At 40.5% G+C, this 27,082-nt stretch overlaps 1 protein-coding gene across 9 annotated transcripts in view; it reads left to right on the top strand.

Moving 5' to 3' along the window:
* Positions 1-27,082, top strand: part of LOC124803419 (broad-complex core protein isoforms 1/2/3/4/5-like) — a 335,956-nt gene that overhangs the window by 38,599 nt on the left and 270,275 nt on the right. For all 9 annotated transcript variants that reach the window (XM_047264605.1, XM_047264613.1, XM_047264643.1 and 6 more), the window contains exons 2-3: positions 14,459-14,659; positions 14,743-14,922. In XM_047264605.1, the coding sequence (XP_047120561.1) occupies positions 14,468-14,659; positions 14,743-14,922 (372 nt within the window). In that variant the 5' untranslated portion in view covers positions 14,459-14,467. The remainder of the gene's footprint in view (positions 1-14,458; positions 14,660-14,742; positions 14,923-27,082) is intronic.

Here is a 27,082-nt window from a genome sequence, read left to right on the forward strand (position 1 = left end):
AAAGGAAAACATCAAAGCAGTTCTGCGGTGGGCTGCCAGATTTCCTTCTGATAGGTTTGATCAACATGTGAGTATTACAGAGATGCTTCAGAAACGCGGTGGGAATCCCTGGAGGGAAGGCAATGTTGTTTATGAGGAACGCTATTGAGAAAATTTAAGAAACTGGCATTTAAAGCAGACTGCAGAACAATTCTACTGCTGGCAACATACATTTCACATAAGGACCATGGATATAAGATAAGAGAAATTGGGATTCGTACAGAGGTGTATTCTACACAGGCATTTTCCCGCACTCTGTTTACGAGTGGAACAGGAAAGGAAATGAGTAGTAGTGGTACAAGGTACACTCCACCAAGCACCATATGTTGACTTGCAGAGTATGTTTTTAAATATAAATTTGCAAAATCAGCAGCCAGTTTAGTGTGTGCTTAGGAGGAAAGTATGATCAGTGATCATGAAAATAGTGAGAAGTGACCAATTTTGTTAGTAAGGCATTAATAATGGCGACTTTCAGTTTACAAACATTCTGAAGTATTGTCATAGCAGCACACACTGTATATGGGATATTTAACTAGGAAATTTCTAAATATGAAAATTCTGTAACATTAACGAGAACACGAGAATTTTTTCCTCAATCACGTATAACGATGTCGGTCTCCATAGCTCTGTTGTCAGAGTGTCTGGCTGCTATGCATTGAACCCAGGTCCGATTCTGGTACTGTCAGGGACTTTTCCTTCATGGGAGGAGTGGAACAGGGTGCACTCAGCCTTGTGATGCCAGCTGAGAAGCTACTTAAGTTAGAAGTAGCAGCCCCCAGGGTGAAGAAATATGTGCCTGGAAGAGCAATGTGCTGAGTCCACGCTCCTCCATACCTCATCGAGTGATGGCTTTGGCAGAGGATGAAATGGTGGTCAGTCGGTCCCAACTGACCCATCATACCCAGAACACTAAGCTTTGCTTTGCACTAATAACAGCAGTTACATTTTAGTTTCAAAGTGAACAGAAAATGTGACTTTTGTGTGCTTTTCATACAAGGAACTTGTGTCACTGGTTGAAATATTTGTATAAATCAATCGGCAAGTGGGTCTAAATATGTACCAAGTTTTATTACTGTGAGCTGTACTGCTTGCAGAATGGCATAGCAGTTAGCGTTGCTGGCTGGTGTGTTGCAGGTCATCACTTCAAACCAGACTACTTGCAGTTATTTATTAATTTTGAAGTGGTATTTATCTGTTTGGCAAGGTTCTCAAAATCTTTTACGTTTGTATGTTCTGAAATTTTGATTTCTGTATAATTAGATGCCCTCTCTCTGCTGGTATCAGTTCTGTACTGTTCCAGCTGTATATTGATGTTTGTAATAAATAAGATTTTCAGTGACCAGTGTTGTAATCATCGGGGACTCTGCTTTTGGATTTGGACTTTTGATTCTGGTTGCTTCAAAACATCTACATTACCATGACTCCAATTAAGCAATGTAAGAGTCGTTCCCTGATGTACAGCTGTCTTACTGCTGTTTCGGAATACAGTGGTCTCCTGAACCATGGGAGCAATGTAATTCATGTATTACAGTTCCCGCCCATGCAGATAACAACTGTACTGGACATGAACTGCAGTATAAGCATTGCATTTTTCCCACGGTCTGGTTATTCAGGAGACCATTATATTTCAGTAAGTCTGCTAACATCAGGCAATCATTAGTGTTGCCTGGAGTGTCCAGGACCCAAGAAAATGGCTGAACAGATTTGAATAAGTCACCAGATACAACAGGTGAGATGACTTGATGACGATGTGCTTGGCAAGTGTGTACTTTTACTTGGACAGCACAGCCCAGCAGTAGTTGCAGAACAACAAAGAGAAGCCCAATTGCTGGGACAAGTTCCAGGCCAAAATGAAGAAAACATTTGCCGATGACCATCATCAAGCCCATTTAGTGGAAGACCAGTTGGAAAACAGGATGCAGTGTCATGGAGAAACAGCACAGTCCTAACACACAGAATTTTTTGGCCATGGGCCACATTGTGAAATTAAATATTACAGATGCTGACAAAATCTCACACTTGATGAAATAAATCACAAGAAGGCATATACCACGCTCTTCTGGTAAAGGATTATGCAACAGCAGGAAAACTCATACAGTGGTGCCAATGAACTGACAAAATGGAACAGAAAATAATCAGATGAAAGAGGCATGATTGACTCCCAAATCTGGTCCCTGTGGCACTTGCGGAAAACCATCATGACCTTACCTCTCTCATACATCTGGTTGTAAGAGAAGAGATAAAGTATTTTTGGGCAGCCAGAAGTGCCAGACTGAGTAAGCAGAAGATAGGAGCTGTGAATGTTACCCCAGAAGGCACAAGGTAATAGAGATTGTTGCGGGAGTGAAGTATCAATCTTTAGCACTAGTCTGCATCACCATTAGAATGTGCCAGGAAGAGTGGACTCTGCCAGCTCAGACTCAGAGACATTGTCCATGCTCTGCGTATGAAGCACAACTACAGTCCTGAGGCGCAGAGTGACAGAAGGGCTTCTTGTTCAAGGAAATTGAAGACCCAATGATCACAACAAAGCTTTGGTGAGAGGGGCCTCTTTCAATGCTTGTCATAGTGAAGAGGATGTGACAACACCACCATAATGTGAGAATCCTGATCATTGTTTTTCCAGGAGAGGGAGCGGTGTCATGAACTGTGCTGCATGCAGTCTGGCATAATGCTTAACGTCACTGGCTGGTGTGCTGTTGGTCCCCAGATCAAACTCGAACACCAACAACTATTTGTCATTTAGTATTTATCTGTTCCGGAAGGTTGTGGAAGATTCTTGTTGTTGTCTTCAGTCCCAAGACTGGTTTGTTTATCTCCCAGTACCTACTGCAACCTACATCCTTTTCAATCTGCATAGTGTATTCATCTCTTGGTCTCCCTCAACAATTTTTACCCTCCACGCTGTCCTCCAATACTAAATTGGTGATCCCTTGATGCCTTAGAACATGCCCTACCTACCGATCCCTTCTTCTAGTCAAGTTGTGCCACGAACTTCTCTTCTCCCCAATCTTATTCAATACCTCCTCATTAGTTATGTGATCTACCCATCTATCTTCAGCATTCTTCTGTAGCACCACTTTTCGAAAGCTTCTATTCTCTTCTTGTCCAAACTATTTATCATCCATGTTTCACTTCCATACATGACTACACTCCATACAAATACTTTCAGAAATGACTTCCTGACACTTAAATCTATACTCAATGTTAACAAATTTCTCTTCTTCAGAAACGCTTTCCTTGCCATTGCCAGTCTACATTTTATATCCTCTCTACTTCGACCATCATCAGTTCTTTTGCTCCCCAAATAGCAAAACTCCTTTACTACTTTAAGTATCTCATTTCCTAATCTAATTCGCTCAGCATCACCCGAGTTAACTCGACTACATTCCATTATCCTCATTTTGCTTTTGTTGATGTTCATCTTATATCCTCCTTTCAAGACACTATCCATTCCATTCAACTGCTCTTCCAACTCCTTTGCTGTCTCTGACAGAATTACAATGTCATCAGCAAACTTCAAAGTTTTTATTTCTTCTCCATGGATTTTAATACCTACTCCGAATTTTTCTATTGTTTCCTTCACTGCTTGCTCAATATAAAGATTGAATAACATCGGGGAGAGGCTACAACCCTGTCTCACTTCCTTCCCAACCACTGCTTCCCTTTCATGCCCCTCGACTTGTATAACTGCCATCTGGTTTCTGTACAAATTGTAAATAGCCTTTTGCTCCCTGTATTTTACCCCTGCCAACTTAAGAATTTGAAAGAGAGTATTCCAGTCAACATTGTCAAAAGCTTTCTTTAAGTCTACAAATGCTAGAATCGTAGGTTTGCCTTTCCTTAATCTATTTTCTAAGATAAGTCGTAGGGTCAGTATTGCCTCACATGTTCCAATATTTCTATGGAATCCAAACTGATCTTCCCCGAGGTCAGCTTTTACTAGTTTCTCCATTCGTCTGTAAAGAATTCGCGTTAGTATTTTGCAGTTGTGGCTTATTAAACTGATAGTTTGGTAATTTTCACATCTGTCAACACCTACTTTCTTTGGGATTGGAATTATTATATTCTTCTTGAAGTCTGAAGGTATTTCGCCTGTCTCATACCTTTTGCTCACCAGATGGTAGAGTTTTGTCAGGACTGGCTCTCTCGAGGCCGTCAGTAGTTCTAATGGAATGTTGTCTACTCCCTGGGCCTTGTTTCGACTCAGATCTTTCAGTGCTCTGTCAAACTCTTCACGCAATATCGTATCTCCCATATCATCTTCATCTACATCCTCTTCCATTTCCATAATATTGTCCTCAAGTACATCGCCCTTGTATAGACCCTCTATATACTCCTTCCATCTTTCTGCATTCCCTTCTTTGCTTAGAACTGGGTTTCCATCTGAGCTCTTGATATTCATACAAGTGGTTCTCTTTTCTCCAAAGGTCTCTGTCACTTTCCTGTAGGCTGTATCTATCTTACCCCTAGCGAGATAAGCCTCTACGTCCTTACATTTGTCCTCTAACCATCCCTGCTTAGCCATTTTGCACTTCCTGTCGATCTCATTTTTGAGACGTTTGTATTCCTTTTTGCCTGCTTCATTTACTGCATTTTTATATTTTCTCCTTTCATCAATTAAATTCAATATTTCTTCTGTTACCCAAGGAGTTCTACTAGCCCTCGTCTTTTTACCTACTTGATCCTCTGCTGCCTTCACTACTTCATCCCTCAAAGCTACCCATTCTTCTTCTACTGTATTTCTTTCCCCCATCCCTGTCAATTGTTCCCTTATGCTGTCCCTGAAACTCTGTACAACCTCTGGTTTAGTCAGTTTGTCCAGGTCCCAACTCCTTAAAATCCCACCTTTTTGCAGTTTCTTCAGTTTTTAATAACCGTTTAAATTTTGTCGATTTGTTTGCGCTCTCTGTAGATTAGTTCAGACGTTCTTAGCAAAACAGTTTTTAGCATGGATAGGGACTGCAACTGCTGTGTTCGGATGCAGGCTGAGTTGGCATCCCTTCGCTCCCAGCTTCAGGCAGTGTTGGCTTCGGTCACACAGCTTGAGGCTGTTGCCAAAGGGCATCACTGTGGGGGTCGGGATGGGGGTTTGTCGAGGACGGCCAGCTCGTCCCACGCATCCCCTGATCGGACTACGACTGTGGTTGCCCGGGATACTGCCCGCATTGAGGCTGATCCCTCACCTGTGGTAGAGTGGGAGGTCGTTTCAAGGTGTGGCAGGGGGCGAAAGACATTCCGGAGGGCTGAACGGAAAGCCTCTCCAGTTTGTCTGACGAACCGGTTTCAGGCTCTGTCTCAGGCTGATACTGATCTTCGGCCTGACATGGCTGCTTGTCCTGTTCCAGAGGTTGCCCCTCAGTCTGCAAGATCCGGGCAGTCGCAGAGGGTGGGCTTACTGGTAGTTGGGAGCTCCAACGTCAGGCGCGTAATGGGGCCCCTTAGGGAAATGGCAGCAAGAGAGGGGAAGAAAACCAATGTGCACTCCGTGTGCATACCGGGGGGGAGTCATTCCAGATGTGGAAAGGGTCCTTCCGGATGCCATGAAGGGTACAGGGTGCACCCATCTGCAGGTGGTCGCTCATGTCGGCGCCAATGATGTGTGTCGCTATGGATCGGAGGAAATCCTCTCTGGCTTCCGGCGGCTATCTGATTTGGTGAAGACTGCCAGTCTCGCTAGCGGGATGAAAGCAGAGCTCACCATCTGCAGCATCGTCGACAGGGCTGACTGCGGACCTTTGGTACAGAGCCGAGTGGAGGGTCTGAATCAGAGGCTGAGACGGTTCTGCGACCGTGTGGGCTGCAGATTCCTCGACTTGCGCCATAGGGTGGTGGGGTTTCGGGTTCCGCTGGATAGGTCAGGAGTCCACTACACGCAACAAGCGGCTACACGGGTAGCAGGGGTTGTGTGGCGTGGGCTGGGCGGTTTTTTAGGTTAGATGGCCTTGGGCAAGTACTGAAAGGGCAACAGCCTCAACGGGTGCGGGGCAAAGTCAGGACATGCGGGGACCAAGCAGCAATCGGTATTGTAATTGTCAACTGTCGAAGCTGCGTTGGTAAAGTACCGGAACTTCAAGCGCTGATAGAAAGCACCGAAGCTGAAATCGTTATAGGTACAGAAAGCTGGCTTAAGCCAGAAATAAATTCTGACGAAATTTTTACAAAGGTACAGACGGTGTTTAGAAAGGATAGATTGCATGCAACCGGTGGTGGAGTGTTCATCGCTGTTAGTAGTAGTCTATCCTGTAGTGAAGTAGAAGTGGATAGTTCCTGTGAATTATTATGGGTGGAGGTTACACTAAACAACCGAACTAGGTTAATAATTGGCTCCTTTTACCGACCTCCCGACTCAGCAGCATTAGTGGCAGAACAACTGAGAGAAAATTTGGAATACATTTCACATAAATTTTCTCAGCATGTTATAGTCTTAGGTGGAGATTTCAATTTACCAGATATAGACTGGGACACTCAGATGTTTAGGACGGGTGGTAGGGACAGAGCATCGAGTGACATTATACTGAGTGCACTATCCGAAAATTACCTCGAGCAATTAAACAGAGAACCGACTCGTGGAGATAACATCTTGGACCTACTGATAACAAACAGACCCGAACTTTTCGAATCTGTATGTACAGAACAGGGAATCAGTGATCATAAGGCCGTTGCAGCATCCCTGAATATGGAAGTTAATAGGAATATAAAAAAAGGGAGGAAGGTTTATCTGTTTAGCAAGAGTAATAGAAGGCAGATTTCAGACTACCTAACAGATCAAAATGAAAATTTCTGTTCCGACACTGACAATGTTGAGTGTTTATGGAAAAAGTTCAAGGCAATCGTAAAATGCGTTTTAGACAGGTACGTGCCGAGTAAAACTGTGAGGGACGGGAAAAACCCACCGTGGTACAACAACAAAGTTAGGAAACTACTGCGAAAGCAAAGAGAGCTCCACTCCAAGTTTAAACGCAGCCAAAACCTCCCAGACAAACTGAAGCTAAACGATGTCAAAGTTAGCGTAAGGAGGGCTATGCGTGAAGCGTTCATTGAATTCGAAAGTAAAATTCTATGTACCGACTTGACAGAAAATCCTAGGAAGTTCTGGTCTTACGTTAAATCAGTAAGTGGCTCGAAACAGCATATCCAGACACTACGGGATGATGATGGCATTGAAACAGAGGATGACACGCGTAAAGATGAAATACTAAACACCTTTTTCCAAAGCTGTTTCACAGAGGAAGACCGCACTGCAGTTCCTTCTCTAAATCCTCGCACAAACGAAAAAATGGCTGACATCGAAATAAGTGTCCAAGGAATAGAAAAGCAACTGGAATCACTCAATAGAGGAAAGTCCACTGGACCTGACGGGATACCAATTCGATTCTACACAGAGTACGCGAAAGAACTTGCCCCCCTTCTAACAGCCGTGTACCGCAAGTCTCTAGAGGAACGGAGGGTTCCAAATGATTGGAAAAGAGCACAGATAGTCCCAGTCTTCAAGAAGGGTCGTCGAGCAGATGCGCAAAACTATAGACCTATATCTCTTACGTCGATCTCTTGTAGAATTTTAGAACATGTTTTTTGCTCGCGTATCATGTCATTTCTGGAAACCCAGAATCTACTATGTAGGAATCAACATGGATTCCGGAAACAGCGATCGTGTGAGACCCAACTCGCCTTATTTGTTCATGAGACCCAGAAAATATTAGATACAGGCTCCCAGGTAGATGCTATTTTTCTTGACTTCCGGAAGGCGTTCGATACAGTTCCGCACTGTCGCCTGATAAACAAAGTAAGAGCCTACGGAATATCAGACCAGCTGTGTGGCTGGATTGAAGAGTTTTTAGCAAACAGAACACAGCATGTTGTTATCAATGGAGAGACGTCTACAGACGTTAAAGTAACCTCTGGCGTGCCACAGGGGAGTGTTATGGGACCATTGCTTTTCACAATATATATAAATGACTTAGTAGATAGTGTCGGAAGTTCCATGCGGCTTTTCGCGGATGATGCTGTAGTATACAGAGAAGTTGCTGCATTAGAAAATTGTAGCGAAATACAGGAAGATCTGCAGCGGATAGGCACTTGGTGCAGGGAGTGGCAACTGACCCTTAACATAGACAAATGTAATGTATTGCGAATACATAGAAAGAAGGATCCTTTATTGTATGATTATATGATAGCGGAACAAACACTGGTAGCAGTTACTTCTGTAAAATATCTGGGAGCATGCGTACGGAACGATTTGAAGTGGAATGATCATATAAAACTAATTGTTGGTAAGGCGGGTACCAGGTTGAGATTCATTGGGAGAGTGCTTAGAAAATGTAGTCCATCAACAAAGGAGGTGGCTTACAAAACACTTGTTCGACCTATACTTGAGTATTGCTCATCAGTGTGGGATCCGTACCAGGTCGGGTTGATGGAGGAGATAGAGAAGATCCAAAGAAGAGCGGCGCGTTTCGTCACTGGGTTATTTGGTAACCGTGATAGCGTTACGGAGATGTTTAATAAACTCAAGTGGCAGACTCTGCAAGAGAGGCGCTCTGCATCGCGGTGTAGCTTGCTCGCCAGGTTTCGAGAGGGTGCGTTTCTGGATGAGGTATCGAATATATTGCTTCCCCCTACTTATACTTCCCGAGGAGATCACGAATGTAAAATTAGAGAGATTAGAGCGCGCACGGAGGCTTTCAGACAGTCGTTCTTCCCGCGAACCATACGCGACTGGAACAGGAAAGGGAGGTAATGACAGTGGCACGTAAAGTGCCCTCCGCCACACACCGTTGGGTGGCTTGCGGAGTATCAATGTAGATGTAGATGTAGAACCAATAGATTGTGGTCAGAGTCCACATCTGCCCCTGGAAATGTCTTAACAATATAAAACCTGGTTCCTGAATCTCTGCCTTACCATTATATAATCTATCTGATACCTTTTAGTATCTCCAGGCTTCTTCCATGTATACAGCCTTCTTTCATGATTCTTGAACCAAGTGTTAGCTATGATTAAGTTGTGCTCTGTGCAAAATTCTACCAGGCAGCTTCCTCTTTCATTTCTTAGCCCCAATCCGTATTCACATACTACGTTTCCTTCTCTCCCCTTTCCTACTACCGAATTCCAGTCACCCATGACTATTAAATTTTCTTCTTCAATTTCGTCGTCATCTGCAGAGCTAGTTGGCATACAAACTTGTACTACTGTAGTAGGCGTGGGCCTCGTGTATCTTGGCGAGAATAATGCGTTCACTATGCTGTTTGTAGTAGCTTACCAGCACTCCTATTTTTTTTATTCATTATTAAACCTACTCTTGCATTACCCCTATTTGATTTTGTATTTATAATCCTGTATCCGCCTGACCAAAAGTCTCGTTCCTTCTGCCATCAAACTTCACTAATTCCCACTATATCTAACTTTAACCTATCCATTTCCCTTTTTAAATTTTCTAACCTACCTGCCCTGTTAGGGGATCTGACATTCCATGCTGCGATCCGTAGAACGTCAGTTTTCTTTCTCCTGATAACGACGTCATCTTGAGTAGTCCCTGCCCGGAGATCCAATTGGGGACTATTTTACCTCCGGAATATTTTACCTAAGCGGATGCCATCTTCATTTAACCATACACTAAAGCTGCATGCCCTCGGGAAAAATTACGGCTGTAGTTTCCCCTTGCTTTCAGCTGTTCGCAGTACCAGCACAGCAAGGCCGTTTTGGTTGGTGTTACAAGTCCAGATCAGTCAATCATCCAGACTGTTGCCCTTGCAACTACTGAAAAGGCTGCTGCCCCTCTTCAGGAACCACGTGTTTGTCTGGCCTCTCAACAGACACCCCTCCGTTGTGGTTGCTGTGGTTGCACCTATGGTACGGCTATCTGTATCGCTGAGGCACGCAAGCCTCCCCATCAACGGCAAGGTCCATGGTTTACGGGGGAGGGGAGGGGGGGAAGTTTCTTATGTTTGTAATTTTTGTATATTGTTTAATATTTGATATTTGTACGAATAGCTGGACTCTCCATCCAGCAGTCAGTTCGTGTTCTGTTCTGGCTAATTGATAGTATTCACAATAAACATGCTTCCAGTGCTGAGTGTTGTACTTCATTGACAGCCCTGCTTTCAGATTTGATCTTCATTGTGGTTATGTCATGTATGTCATGACAATATAGCCCAAATGCCAGTGAAAACCAACATACACAATAAACATAACAAATTCAGACAAGCATAGTGTATCTATCATAGAACTGAATTATGAAAACATTACAAAAATACGAGGAAAAGCTATACGGTTTAACATTATTCACAGAAAAGCTTTTTATAAAGCTGGCTTCTGAAACAAGGATTGTTGTTAAGGTCTGGTGAGGAAGATGATCTCTGATAATAACAATATAAGTGTCAAAATGATGCTCATTACCAATATTAAGAATGCAAAGCAATTTGAGCCTTATTTGCATCAAGTTTACTATTCTTGGAGGTTTTCTGGAGGGTTGGATAGGAAGGGCAACTTAGTGTCAGCCAAGATATTCCATGTGCTCAGCAGATTTAATTTATATTTTTGGCATACAATTAGATATTGTGCTATTTTAAATACTGGTTAACTATTTTATTTGTCTTGAGTAGCAATTTTTGTGGAAAATTATTTATTTTTGTTTCTGTACAATTGGCTAACAGGACAACCCTAGACATACTTTAGGAGCTGTATGCTTTCATTGAGTAATATGCTATCCTCGGTGCCCTGTCTTCATCTTATTATCTGTCCTTTATAGTGATACTAAATGCTAATGTGCTACTTTTTTATTCTTACCTCTAATTTAGGTCTCTCGCAACATGGGCCATCTTCATGAAGTTTTTGTTGGAATATATTTGCATACAAAAGTTGGGCAGTGATATCCATAAAAGTCATCATTTAATTTGTATGACATGGGGCATTGATTTTTTAAAACTACAAATAGGCTTGTACTGGTTACTAAAGGTTGGCGTTGCAGGTGACACATGTCTGCTGCAACGTCTTAATGTATTTGTTGTCCGTTGGTACCTTTTCTATCGAAAGACACTGTGATGCACAAAGCACGTTAGGTACTTTAATAATTTTCAATTCCCAGTATATTTAGCCAGTTGCTATGTGCCTGCATGATATGATGGTATTGCCTTTGAATGTTGTCACAAATTTCCTCGTTTTCATGTTTCAGCTTAATTTTTATTGTGTCCTGTAAGATAATAAATAATGTTGCAGACCTCTGTCGTTGGTCCCAATGCTAAAGAAAACAAACAAATAAATGAATGAGTATTAATAATTATTATTTTCTACTTCAGTTCCATTATTAGGATATTGTGACTGTTACGATACTTTTTGCCCCTATTGGCTGCCTAGACTTTTCCTCCTCTCCCTCTTTTTTGAGCTAATCTGTCTCACCATTATTCATTTAATGTGTTCATTTACTGACTTGAATTTGATCTGTTAGTTTACTGATCTCTCTAACCTCCTCCTTTCTTAGTTTGGCTAGTAAATTTCCTTTTACTGCTCTAGAAAATATTAATCAAAACAATTGAACGTGGCTCTCTGGTCCTCTTTGTTTATAATTCATATCATTGTAATTCTGCTCAAACAGATATTATTGTTTTCCCACTTTTAATTTTTACTCATTTTTCCTGAGTTACCTTTTTTTTTTTCCCCCCATGCTCTGCCCTGAGGGGACAGAGCGGGCTGTTTTAGGGCTTGCTATTTGCCCTTTTCAGCCATGGGTTTATACTCTTTATTTTTAGACAATTTTTACATTTCTCTTGCTACATAGTGCAAGTTTTCTTTTGGTTATTAACAATTACGATGATATTTTGATATTTTAACATTGACAATGATATTTTAACATTTACCCATAAAATGATATTTTAACAATTTTTTTTGTTAATGTTACATTACAGTTTCATTTTCCTTCAATTAATTTTACAATGCAATTTGTTCTTTGTCATTAATAGTTTATAATTACAGATATTTTATAATACAGGTAACTACTTATGCTACTATACATATGCAATTATTTTACATTTGTTATTTAGTGTGTAGAGTGAGGGAGGGGGAGTAGAGGGAGTTGGGTTAGGTATGTTTTGATGGTTCTTTTGTGGGCCATGTTCTTGTGTGCTTGGTGGTGTTTGTGTTTTATTCTTGAGTTCTTTCGTCTAGGTGTGGGAGGGATGGTGGTATTTGTTGTTAGTGGTGATAGGATTGGGGCGAGATCGGGGTACGTCTTTGCTATGTTGTGAGCGATTGTGTGGGAGGGTGTTGTGTATTTGAATTTAGGTTTCCTGTTTGTTCTGTGGTTGACTGTGATAATGTCCTCCATGTCCGGTCTTTTGTTTAAGATGTGATTTCCGTACCTGGCTCTCATTTTGGCTAATCTGGTTTATAGTGGCTCCATTCTGGTTGCCTCATATACTTTGTTGCTCGGTGTTATATACGGTAGCCTTGCGATACTTCGTAGGAGTCTGCGTTCCGTGCTGAACAGTCGTTTTGCGATCGGCGCATGTATGCCTCCCAGGGGGGCTGCTGCATACTCCAGAACTGGACGAATGAAGGTTTTGTACATATGTATTGCTGTTTGGGTGTTGCACACATGGAAGCGTCCATGCACTTGTCGTATTAGGTTTTGTCAGAGTCGGGTTTTGTTAAGGAGGTACGTCAGGTGGGTTTTCCAGTTGAGATGTTTGTCTAGGTATACTCCGAGGTATCTAGCTGTGTCGTTTAGTTGTAGGGGGCTATTCCGGAGGGTTAGTCGGATGTCGTGTTCGTTCTGTTGTTTCTTTTTTGTTAAGTGTCTGTGTCTGAAGAGGACTGTCTGTCTCTTGGTTGGGTTAGGTCGTATCCTCCATTTTGCCATCCTGTTTTCTAGACAGTGGAGGTGTATGGAGTTACCTATTCACCAGTCCCTGTATGCTTCAGAAATTTTATGGTCTTTGATCTTTTCTTCCCCAGAAAGATGTTTCTTTGCATTGGTCTTATCCTTTTAAATCGTATTGTTTATACATTTTGTGTCAATCCATGTTTGTAGTTTATTTTCCACCAGCAGTGTAATATTATCTGTAAGGAAGGAGAAGGAGAGGCAGAGACAGTGAGAGAGAGAGAGAGAGAGAGAGAGAGAGAGAGAGTTGTGGGGTAGGAGGTGCGGAGTAATCAATAAGAAACTTCACATTGAAGTCAATTTTACATTAAGAACTAAAAAAAGAAAATGAGAATGTAACACTGTACTTTAATGATTACACTGAGATGATCATTCATTCCATATTGCAGTAATTTCATGTAGTTTATAGTCATTACTTTATGCAGGAAAATATGTCTACCAGAAAAATAAGTTTTTCTTTTATTTTAGATGGGTGTAGTCTGAATTAAGAGTTCTAATATTCTCCTAACCTACTAGAAATTTTGTTAAGTTATCTTATTACTTGAAGACTACCTCCTGTGCTGATAGAAAAAATTACTCTTTTTTTTCTGCCTTTCAGTACTTCTGTACCAATACTATTGTTGTGGAGGTGTAAGATTAGGTCTCTCTCACTCCCCACCTGCCCCCCTGTCCGCTCAGGGTAAGTATTATGCTTTGATGCTTTGCCTTTCAGCAGTAATAGCTAAGATGTTTTAAAATGCTTTAAATTTGGACCTGCAAAGTTTTGATGCTTTTATTGAACAGTCTTCTCTTTTAGTCGAAAATCCAGCAATATGGACCTCTAACACCCAGTATGGAACAAAAGTTTGCTAGTCCTTAAATAAAAAGTGTCAGGAATCGTTGCTTGGTGCTAGTGGATATAATTTCTCATGACATGTAGTGCCTGCATGTGGCTTTCACTAAAATATAAATGTCATGTGACTAGGGCCTCCTGTCGGGTAGACTGTTCGCCAGGTGCAAGTCTTTCAATTTGACACAATTTCAGCGACTTGCGTGTCGATGGGGATGAAATGATGATGATTAGCACAACACAACACCCGGGCCCTTAGGACTGCTACCGGGGGTTGATGGCTTTCGCTAACAGCTTACATTATGACTTGAAAATGACTAGACTAGTAGATGATCGAAGTATTACAGACTTGTAAATCTTTGCTTTGAGCTAGCCTTAATGAGGTTTAAAATTTTCTAATCACTCTTTTGAAAGCAGTCGATGTTCTGATCATTCTGATCAACTTGTTATTCCTGTGTTATATGTCTTGTGTGTAGAGAGAGAGAGAGAGAGAGCATTTCGTAAGACATTTACTGTCAGTGTATAAGTGGTACGCAAGTACAAATCCACCCTTGAGTGTTACCTGCATTTGTTTTTTGCAGTTGGATGATGTGAAATGATCCTTTGTGCAAGGGGGGGGGGGGGCATTTTATAACTACCAATTTTATTATTTCATATGCAGATTGTGAACAAAATATTTGAAATTTATATGTTCCTGTTTTTCCTTTGCTTGCAGATTACAGTCATGAGTGCAGTTGAAGCTGAACACTTTTCTCTTAGGTGGAATAATTTTCATAGCAATTTAGCTACTGGTTTCCATGCTCTGTTAGAAGAAGTTGACCTCGTTGATGTTACTATAGCTGCTGAGGGACAATTTGTGCAGGCTCATAAGATAGTGCTGTCTGTTTCCAGCCCATATTTCAAAGAGCTATTTAAGGTAAGCCAAAGGCTAAAAATAATCTTTTTTCACTTATATGCTTATGAGAATCATTTTTACATTTTATGTATGATTTTTTTTAGGTCAATCCATGCAAACACCCAATAGTAATACTCAAAGATGTTTGCCACAAGGAATTAGTGGCAATACTACAGTTCATGTACCAAGGAGAGGTGAATGTGAGGCAAGAAGAACTGGGAGCTTTCTTGAAAACTGCAGAATTACTGCAGATCAAGGGACTCACAGGGAATGAACCACCTTCAGTAAGTGAATGACAGTATCAACCAAGCACATGAAGTTCAGGTGTTACAAATTCTATAACATTTTTAGATAAAATGTCTACTCAGCAAGTGGCGACAGGAGAAAACACATAAAAGCTTAAGAATATTTGCAAACTTTCAGAGCCAGTGGCTCCTTCTGGCAGAAGGATTGATGGGGAAGGAGGGGGGATGACAGAAAAGGACTGGTGAGGTTTAGGAAGTGGGGGAGTTTGGGAAAGTCACCTGGAATCCTGGTTCTGGGTAGACTTACTGGATGGGATGAGAAGGAAAGATTGATTGATGGGAACTGCATCAGATGAGATTTGAAAACCTGAGAGCTTAAAGGTGGAAGATTGGGTAGTAAGCAAGACAGAGATTACTGCAAAACATTGTGCAAGAGTAAATAAGAGCGGAAAGTTAAGTGCATTGTATATGGTAGAAGCCGTAGATGGAGAAAACAGACAGGTTCTATCATTCTGATGACTTAAAGTGTGAGTGTTGATCTGGGTTATATTGGCTTATTCCCCCAAACCACCTTCCACTGCTTTAAGAGGCGACTTACTTGGAATTTGCAGCCACTCTTCTTTACTGAATAGCCGGCTCCTGCAAATCCTCTTGACTACTTCTCTGTCGAATAACACTAGACTCTTTCTACTTATGAAATAAGTAGGCATACAAACTTAACTTTTTGTCAACTAACGATGTATTTGATCTCCATACACAATAAAAAATTCACTTTCCTCATGAATATGTAACTTCCTGCAAGTCTCTCATACAGTCGGACATTAGAAACAAATTGAGTTATAGTTAACAGAAAGATGGCTTGAATACCAAGACCTTTCTTGACATGAATCATAAAATGAGTCTTGCCTCTAACAAAGTTGCGTCAAGAGTCTACAAGAGTACTTTTTCAACTGTTCTTGTTTTACTAATAATATGTAACTTCCTGCAAGTCTCTCATACAGTTGGACGTTAGAAACAAATTGAGTTACAGTTAACAGAAAGATGGCTTGGTTACCAAGACCTTTCTTGACACGAATCATAAAATGAGTCTTGCCTCTAACAAAGTTGCGTGAAGAGTCTACAAGAGTAGTTTTTCAACTGTTCTTGTTTTACTAATAATATTCGGTTACACAATAAGCACAGAGCTGTGTATAAACTCCATGGTTCTTCCTTACACACTCACTAAAACATCTATGGATTGCCCGATAGGTACTTGTTGGTGCCGTCCGACCACCACATCTACTTTCTTCCAGCGACTGATCTTAAACGTGCACACACAAACATGTGACGCACAGTAGATAGGATTCTACCATTCCACACTCATATCCAGAATATCGTGTGTTCGAGACGGTAGAAGGCTGAGTGGTTCTAGAATTTACACAGATATTCTCGAATCATTACAAGGTCAGAAAATAAAAGCTGTAGAAAAATAAAAGAGGCTGAAGAAAGGAATAGTTACTAGGAAGAAATGCTGAGACCTAAGAAACTAATGTAAATTAAGTCCAGGTGGGTGGTGAGAGCCAAGGATATGTTGTAACATCAGTTCCCACCTGTGGTTTCTGAGAAATTGGTGTCTTTGGGAAGAATCCAGATGGCATGTCTTGTAAACAGGCACCGAGGCTGTGACTGCCATCTTGTATATCACACTCTGCAAAATGATATTGTGTGTTGCCAGTAAAAACCCTCTACCTGTGTCCATACATCCTAATTGCTAACTTGGTGGTAGTCATAAGGCCAAACAGTGTTTATGTAACTGATGTCACACAACGTGTCATATCGTAGGTGGCACTTCCTTTGATAGTGTGTGTTTTGCCAGTTGCAGTGCTGGTATAGATGATGGTTAGGAGGGTGCATAGGGGAAGTCTTATTGGGGGGGGGGGGGGGGGGGGGGTCACAATAGTGGGAGCAGTAGGGTAGGGAAATAAATTCAGAAGGAGCCTAGGGTCTGATCAAGATGTTGTGGAGATTGGGGAGGGATTCATGAAAATCTATTGTAGGTGCTGCGCCTGAAATGATGGACAGAATAATCCTCATTTCAGGGTATGATGTTAGGAAGTCATAGCCTTGTGGAAGTAGGTCACCTTTTCATGGGTCACTTGGATGGGGCTTCAACCCCTGGTTTGGTTTAGATACTTTGATGACATATTTATCATATGCACTCAGATTGAGGCTGGCCTGTTATAATTTTTGGAATCTCTAACCATGTTCTCGTATCTTAATTTCACGTGATTCTATTCTGAATCCTATGCCATTTTTCTTGATGTTCACCTCATCCTCACCGAGGGTCAGCTACACAATTCTGTTCATATTAAACCTTCGGAAAAACAACAATACTTACATTATGACAGTTGCTATCATTTACATGTCAAATGTTCCCTCTCATACGGCCTTGATGTTTCAGGAAAATGTATTTGTTCAGATGTAGACTCTTTAGCGGTATTCCACCATTCTCTTCTCGTCCTTCATTGGATATAATTACCCTGCCAGCCTAGTTCAGAAGCAGGTTTCCTGGACCATCGCACCCTATCCTGATACTGCTTATCACTCCAAAAAACACCTTAGGAGTACACTTCTCGTCTCTCAGTATTATCGTGGTCTTCATTGTATTAAACAGCTACTTCGATGAGGCTGAGACTTCCTAAAATCATGCCCAAAAATGAGATCTATTCTGCCTGATATTTTGCCCACAGTACCTAGAATAGCTTTTTGTTGACCCCCTTCACACAGTTCCCACAATATCCTAGTCAGACACCATGCTCCTTCTGTACCCATTTACTTCCCCTATGGCTCCCACCCCTGTGACCATCCCCACTGTAAGACTTGCCCTATGCATCCTCCTAACCACCACCCATACTAACCCTGTAGCTGAAATAAACTGTCAGAGGGAGAGCAATTTGTGAAATGGTCATTTGCCACCTGTTATGTAAACAGTGTTTGGCTTTTATGTTGGTATGACTGCCACCATAGTAACAGGTTAGGATGAATGAGCATAGGTAGAGTTGTATGCTAGTAGCACACAATATCGTGTATTGTGTCATCCTGTAGTAGGTGGAGCATGCTCTATAACATGACAGTCACAACCTTGGTGCCTGTTTCACAACACATACTATCTGGATTCTTCCCACAGACACCAATTTCTCAGAACTCCACAGGTGGGAACATGTGTCCCAATATCTCTTTGAATCTCGCCACCCACCTAGCCTTAATTTACATTAATTTCTATAGTCTCAGCATTTCTTTTCTATAAGTATTCCTTTCTTCACACCCTTTTATTTTTTTGTATCTTTACTTTTCCAAACTGTCTTCCCCCCCACCCCACCTCTACCACAAACAATGTACTTAGCTTTCCCCTCTTATTAACTCTTGCACAATCTTTTGTCGGTAATCTATGTCTTGCATACTTCCTTGTCTTCCACTTTTTAAGTTCTCAGGTTTTCAAACCTTGTCCGGTGCAGTCTCCAACAATCGGTCTTTCTTTCTCATATTGTCCTGTGGACGTACCCTGACCTGGAATTTGGGGTGACTTTTCAGAATTCATCTCATTTCCTAAGCCTCACCAGTCCTTTTGCTTCATCTTTCTTCCTTTTTGTTCAACCCTTCTGCCAGAAGGCTCCCAAAGCTTGCAAATTTCCATAACGTTTATTTGCTGCTGCTGCTGGCACTTAGTGAATTGAGTTTTTATCTATTCAGTTATGTTATACTTTCTAAAATTGAATATTTTTGTTAATCTATTACATTTTTAGTATTTTAGTGCTTGATGCTTATGTGCTCAACACTGAAAGCCAGCTAAATGTTGTCAGTATGCTACAGAAAGGTGAGAGTACTCTATGCAGTCAGGTGGTTGAGGTTTAGATTCCTTTTTCCACAGAAAAGGAGAAACATCTGCAGTATTAATTAACAATTGTCTCTCTTGCTCCATTAGCTGATACCAGTAAACCTCCAATTCTTTGAAGAATCAAACTACCTTGTAGAAAAAAAAAACTCTTAGACTCTCACTAATCTGGCCATTCCTTGCACATGTGGGTGCCAGATTAGTGGCAGTCCCAGATTATTGAGAGTATCTGAAATTTATTTAAAAATGTAGAGGATAAACTTTATTAAATCCAAAAATACATTCATTTTTTAAGAAAATTTTGTCTTTGAGTGTTTACATAAGTATACAGTAGTATCACTCACTGTGAAACATGTCTCGAATTTTTAAATGTCCCAACACTGATATGCAACAGCAGCATGCTTTATTATGGAAATGCTTTACAAGCATTACATCTGTACTGTATGTATGTGATTGTTGCATAATATACTCCAGGAAGACGCCCACAGCTTCAGCACCAGCAGTGTGAGACATCTTCATGCTCTCTCTTCCTATGTCCTTTTCGTCACTTCCATCAATATTTTAATACATACTTTTGATTATTTCTTTACTTGCTAAAGTTTGATCTGTCTCACAGTTTTTCTCATTCAGCCACTTATCAGTATCATCATCATCATCAGTTTCTCCTCCTCCTGAAAGTTGTGGATTGTGTCAGAGTACAGGGTGTCAGCAATTGATAATTCCGAATTGATTGGCTCATTACTGTCAATCAGTATTGGATCCAACTCACATCAATGCATGGTCACACTTTTCTCCAGCTCTTCATTATGATAGCACTTTCCACTTCAACCCATGCCTCATATGCTTGGAAAACATCATCATGTAAGTTGATTTCCTTCCAAGCCTTCAGCAGTGTCTTGGTATAGTCATCTTCACATTCCTTCAGCAAAGAGACAAGATGTGCATGTCAATAAAGATGTTTAATTGATTTCACGATTCTCTGGTTCATGGATTGAATCAGGGCTGTCTCATTGGGCTGAAGAAAGAGTGCTTGTATACCATTGGACTTTAGAGTCACATTGGAAAGATGACCGGAGCATTGTCAGTAATGATAGCTTTCAGTAGAAGCTTTTTCTTTTTCAACTCCTACGTTACGGCAGGTAAGGATGTTTTATGAAACCACTGAGAGAATATTTCTTTGTCCATCCAGGCCTTCTTCTGAGCCCAATATTGGACTAATGGCATATTTCTGTCACTTTATTGAAAACAACATGGATTTTGGGATTTCCTGATCACCATGAGCAGTAGTTTATGACTCCCATTTGCATTACAACACACCATTAAAGTGAAATATTCCTTCTGTTGCTTGTACCTATGACCTCCCTTCTCCTTCTTGGCAGCTAACATTTTTGAAGAAAGCATCTCATAAAAGAGTCAGGTTTCATCAGCATTGTATAAGGCATCAGCAGTTAAATCTTCTTCCTCTGTTATCTTCTGCATCTTATTTACAAACTCATGTGCATCTTTCTCGTTAGCTGAGAAACTTCACACAGTGATTGTCAGCTGCCAAATGTCATGGCATTCTTTTTAGTTTGATAGCAACCCTCGCTTTCTGCAAACAAGTTACTATTGCCAAATCACTTGTTAAATGCAGATGCTTTTCCTTTATTATCAGGTCACTGACTGGAATTCCTTTACTGTGTTGTATGAACCATCTATAAACAGCTGTGTTCAGAACTTCATTCTTACTCGACATAACCTTCTGTTTTCCCATTTCATGATCCATTTGGGTTACATACTGCCGAAAAACATCTTCGTTTGTGGTGTCATAAGTAGTTGCTCTTCCAACATTGTACTCAGCAACAATGGCTTTCTGCGAAGAGCCTCTGTTTAACTTATCTAAAATTCAGAGTTTCTGCTTGAGGTCTAAGGTAACATGTTTCCTTTTAGAAGATATGGAACTGTAAAGAATGCCACAGTTTCAAATTTGTATAGCATTGTTTAAAACTGTAATTCACCAACAACATTGTTGCACACGATAACTCATTGCTGTGCGCCATTTTGGATGTGGTCGGATTACCGAGAGGCCGGAGTACTGAGGGCCAGATTAGTGAGAGTTTAGTTTAGTTTTGAACGATTGATTACTTTACAAATGACTTAATGTGTTAAATATTTGATATTAAGTATATAAGTGAGAAAAACTTTAGAGAAGGTTTGAAATTTTGTTTAAACTTCATTGGAAGTTGCCAATTAATTATCAAACACTGGATGAGTTTAGCCTGGGTATTTTGCACTCCATTGTAAGAAACAGCTAGCTTTTCATTTACTTCAATGTTTATGATGGTATATCTCCTGGAAACTGTGTTGTACAATTATATAATTTTGCAGGCACTTTCAATGGTACTGTCCATAAAAAGTGTTGCAAATAGAATTTGTAGTAAGAAAGTACTAAATTAAATTGGCATACCTGATGTCGTAATTTCACTGCATGAACAGGGAAATTCACCATTTTGTGGAGGTGTTTCAGTGAGAAAAAGTTTTGTAAAGGTTTGAAATTGTGTAAGTTTTGATACAAGTCACTAAGTGCTCTCGTTCTCAAGTACTGGAAGGATGTGATCTGGGTATTTGTGTGCTGTGGGTTATGCTGCCTTTAGACAAATACACAGTTTCTAACTGTGTTACTTGTGTTATTGTGTTAAACCATAACATAGGATTAAACCTCATAGTAAGTACCTGGGTCTAGGGGCAGCCGGCACGGTAGCTCAGCATGGCTGCCCTCTATAATAAAAAAACTGAGTGGTTGGATCAATGATGAACTAGAACGGGTGTCATGGGACATCCGTCCTGAGCAAATACAATGAACAATAATGGAAAAAATTAGGGTGAAAGGGGGGGGGGGGGGGGAGGTGGTGTCTTTAATTAGTAATCGAAATGTCCTCAGTCCCAGGTTCGAAACCTGTCACCACTTAAATTTTAGTTAATAATCAGTATTAGTGGCCGAAGACTTCTAGCATAAGATGTCCACATTCTGCCAAAGGCCTTGTCAAACAGGGCAGAGAAGTGGGCAGAGTTTCAGGGCACTCTCCTGCCCTTGGGGTGGGAAATTACCCCTAAAGGCAGAAGAATCAGCAATGATCAACAGCATGAGAATGCAAAAGGCAATGGAAACCATTGCATTAAAGATGCGTAATGTATGTCCACAGAACATGGGGTCTGTAATTGAAAAAGTGTTATCATCATCTCTCCATTGGCAAAATATTCTGGATTAGTTCACCATCGGATCTCCGGGAGGGGGCTGCCAAGGAGGAGATGATCATGAGAAAATGATTGAATAACCAGCAAAAGGATAACATTCTACGAGTTGGGGCGTGAAGTAACAGAAGCTTGAACGGGGTAGGGAAGCTAGAAAATCTGGTAAGGGAAATGCAAAAGCTCAACCTAGATATAATAGGAATCAGTGAAGTGAAGTGGAAAGAAGACAAGAATTTCTGGCCAGATGAGTATATGGTAATATCAAAAGCAGCAGAAAATTGTATAATGGAATTAGGATTTGTTATGAATAGGAAGTTACAGCAAAGAGCATTACTGTGAACAGTTCAGAGATATGGTTATTCTTATTAGAATTGACAGCAAACCATTGCTGACAATGATAGTTCAGGTATACATGCCGAAGTCATGAGCTGAAGGTGAAGGGATAGAGTAAGTATATGAGGATAATGAAAGGGTAATACAGTATGTAAAGGGAGATGAAAATCTAATAATCACGGGGAACTGGAATGCCATTGTAGGGGAAGGAGTAGAAGAAAGATTACAGGAGAATGTGGTCTTGGGACAAGGAATAAGAGAGGAGAAAGACTAATTGAGATCTATAATAAATTTCAGCTAGCAATAGCAAATACTCTGTTCAAGAATCACAGAGGAGGAAGTAAACTTTGAAAAGGCCAGGGGATACGAGAAGATTTCAGTTAGATTACATCATGGTCAGACAGAGATTTCGAAATCAGATTCTGGATTGTAAGATATATCTAGAAGCAGATATCACCATGTAGTAGTGGTGAAGAGTAGGCTGAAGTTTAAGAGATAAGTCAGGAAGAATCAGTATGCAAGCAAAGAAGTGGGATATGGAAGTACTACAGAATGATGAGATATGCTTGAAGTTCTGTAAGGCTATAGATACAGCAATAAGGAGTAGTTCAATAGGCAACATAGTTAAAGAGGAATGGACATCTCTAGAAAGGACAATCATATACGTAGGTACAAAGAAGGTAACAGTGAAGAAACCATGGGTAACAGAAGAAATACTTCAGTTGACTGAGGAAAGAAGGAAGTACAAAAATGTTCCTGGAAATTCAGGAATACAGAAATACAAGTCACTGAGGAATGAAATAAATAGGAAGTGCAGGAAGCTAAGATGAAATTGCTACATGAAAAATGAGTAGAAATCAAAAAAGAAATGATTGTTGGAAGGACTGACTCTGCGTATGGGATAACCAAAACAACCTTCAGTTACATTAAAAGCAAGGGTGGCAGCGTTAAGAGTGCAACAGGAATTCCACTGTTAAATGCAGAGTAGAGAGCAGATACGTGGAAAGAGTACTTCAAAGGCCTCTATAAAAGGAAAGATTTGTCTAATGTGATAGAAGAAGATACAGGAGTCAATGTAGAAGAGATAGGGGATCCAACATTAGAATCAGGATTTAAAAGAGCTTTGGAGAACTTAAGGCCAAATAAGGCAGAAGAGATTGATAACGTTCCATCAGAATTTCTAAAACAACTATTCACGTTGGTGTGTAGAATGTATGAGTCTGGTGACATACCATCTGATTTCCAGAAAAGTAAATAATATACAGAAGAATGGGAAAGAAATTTGTTAATGTCTTAGACGACAGTCAGTATGGCTTTAGGAGAGGTAAAGGCATCATAGAGACAATTCTCACATTGCAGTTGATAACGGAAGCAAGACTAAAGAAAAATCAAGACATGTTCATAGGATTTGTCGACCTGGAAAAAGCATTTGATAGTGTAAAATGGTGCAAGATGTTCGAAATTCTGAAAAAAAATAGATGTAAGTTATGGGGAGAGATGGATAATATACAGTATGTACAAGAGTCAAGAAGGGAAATAAGAGTGTATGACCAAGAATGAAGTGCTCAAATTAAAAAGGGTGTAAGACAGGAATGTAGTTTTTCTTCCTACTGTTCAATCTGAATGTCAAAGAAGCGGGGATGGATATAAGAGGAAGGTTCGGGAGAGGGATTGAAATTCAGAGTGAAAGGTTGTCAACGATACGATTGACCGATGACATTGCTATCCTGAGTGAAAGTGGAGAATTACATCATCTGCTGAACGGAATGGACAGTCTAATGAGCACAGAACGTGGATTGAGAGTAAATTGAAGAAAGACAAAACTAATGAGAAGTAGCAGAAATATGCAAAATTATACATAGATAAAACCACAAAGCGCTGGTAGATAGACAAAATAAAAAATAAAAAACACACACACACACACAAATATCAGGCTTTCGCTTTCGCAACCCACGGTTCCCTCTTTCCTGATGAAGAAACCGTGGGTTGCGAAAGCTTGATATTTGTGTGTGTGTTTTTTATTGTGTCTATCTACCAGTGCTTTCTTGTTTGGTAAGTCACAGCATCTTTTTTTAAATCAAGCTTTCGCAACAAACTGTTGCCTCATCAGGAAAGAGGGAAGGAGAGGGAAAGACGAAAGGATGTGGGTTTTAAGGGAGAGGGTAAGTAGTCATTCCAATCTCGGGAGCGGAAAGACTTACCTTAGGGGGAAAAAAGGACAGGTATACACTCGCGCACACACACACACACACATATCCATCCGCACATACACAGACACAAGCAGACATTTGTAAAGGCAAAGAGTTTGGGCAGAGATGTCAGTTGAGGCGGAAGTACAGAGGCAAAGGTGTTGTTGAATGACAGGTGAGGTATGAACTTCTTGGTTCATCCCTATGAAATCCCCAACCACCTTCCCTACCCTCTGGCTCCTACCCTTGTGACCGCCCCCGGTGTAAAACCTGTCCCATGCACCGTCCCACCACCACCTACTCCAGTCCTGTAACCCGGAAGGTGTACACGATCAAAGGTAGAGCCACGTGTGAAAGCATCCACGTGATTTACCAACTGACCTGCCTACACTGTGAAGCTTTCTATGTGGGAATGACCGGCAACAGACTGACCATTCACATGAATGGACACAGGCAGACAGTGTTTGTTGCTAATGAGGATCACCCTGTGGCTAAACATTCATTAGTGCATGGCCAGCACATCTTGGCACAGTGTTACACCATCCGGGTTATCTGGATACTTCCCACTAACACTAACCTATCAGAACTCCGGAGATGGGAACTTGCCCTTCAATATATCCTCTCTTCCCACTACCCACCAGGCCTCAACCTCCGCTAATTTCAAGTTGCCGCCACTCATACCTCACCTGTCATTCAACAACATCTTTGCCTCTGTACTTCCGCCTCAACTGACATCTCTGCCCAAACTCTTTGCCTTTACATATGTCTGCTTGTGTCTGTATATGTGCGGATGGATATGGGTGTGTGTGTGTGTGAGTGTATACCTATCCTTTTTTCCCCCTAAGGTAAGTCTTTCCGCTCCCGGGATTGGAATGACTCCTTACCCTCTCCCTTAAAACCCACATCCTTTCGTCTTTCCCTCTCCTTCCCTCTTTCCTGATGAAGCAACCGTGGATTGCGAAAGCTTGAATTTTGTGTATGTGTTTGTGTTTGTTTGTGTGTCTATCAACATGCCAGTGCTTTCGTTTGGTATATGCCTCAACAAACACTGGCCTGTGAAAGATTAAATCACAGTTTTAAACAAATTAGAAAAATTTATAATAGCTAACAGTTTTTGTAGGAAAAACAGAACCCTTGGTGGCTCCTGTATCATGGTTCATAACTTGTTAGAATATAAAGAAAGACACTATTTTAATTTACTTAATGAAGAACTTATATTTGTAAGTTGCTGTGTAGAGCTATAACAACATAATATTATCACCTCATTATACAGGATTCTGGGTAGTGATGCGATTAAATTATTTTTTAGAGAAATTCCAGTGTCTCCTACATAAACCCACAAAAGAAAAGAGGAAAAAAATTGTAGTTGTTACTGATTTTAACATAGATGCAGCTAGTGAAACAAGCTTGTCAACCAAGTTTGTTGACTGAATTCAAGAATATGGCTTTAGACTAAATTTAACTGATGTCACCAAAGTAAGTGAGCAAACTGCAGCGTGTACAAACAATATTGTAACAAACAATACATATAATGACATTACCAAATTCTCATTAGATCTACGTATCTCAGATCACTCGGCTTTGCTTATTGAATTACTAAAAATAAATAAAGAAAGTGGAAGGAGGTGTTTGATGAAAAGACAGTTCAGTGAAGAAAACTGACACATGTTCTGTTGTAGACTGTGCATGGTAAATTGGTCATTGCAACATGAAAGCTCATGTTCAAAAAGATTTTGACAAGTTTTTAAACAGCTTTTTACATGTTTTCAATTAAACTTTTCCACCTTTAGTCTGTCACAGAAAGGCAATTAGTAAACTAAGGTGGTTTACTACTGGCATTTCAATATCTAGTAATAGAAAGAAGCAGCTGCATGCTGAGCTGAAATCCAGTAACAGTACTGAGTTCATTAACTATGTTAAATCATATTAAAAAATACTGTATTTAAGAAGGTAGTCAAAGTGGCAAAGGAAATGGCAAATACTAAATTTATCTAAAAGCACAGTTGTCAGATCTGAACTTGGACTCAATCCTAGCCACCAAGAAATTTCTAAAAGAGAAAATAATTATAAATCCTGCTCAAATATCAGACAATTTTAACAAATTTTTTGTAACAGTAACAAAATCTGATGTTGATGCAGATGCAGACTCCTATCAAGATATGTACGTTTATTTGGGTCAAGTCAAAATTTCACAAAGCAACTGTAAAAGATGTAGAAAAATCTATATTAAAGCTAAAACATAAAAATTTTACGGGAGTGGATGAAATACCTGCCAAAGTAATCAAAGCAGGTTCAGTTATAATAGCACACCCACTGTCTGGAATAATTGATCAATCACTTGAAGAAGGCTACTTTCCAGACATTCTAAAATACGCAGAAATGAAACCATTATTTAAAAAAGGCTCCAAAGAAGATATGAGAAACTACCATCCAATTTCCCTTCTTCCTGTGTTTTTTGAATATTTGAAATGATTGTTGCCATCCAAATTCAAAATTTCTGTTACAAATTTAATGTAATATCAGAAAATCAATTTGGTTTCCAAAAGGCAAAAGTATAATCTGCGCAAGTAATGAG

This window comes from Schistocerca piceifrons, chromosome 1 (genome assembly GCF_021461385.2).
Source record: "Schistocerca piceifrons isolate TAMUIC-IGC-003096 chromosome 1, iqSchPice1.1, whole genome shotgun sequence".
NCBI lineage: Eukaryota > Metazoa > Arthropoda > Insecta > Orthoptera > Acrididae > Schistocerca > Schistocerca piceifrons.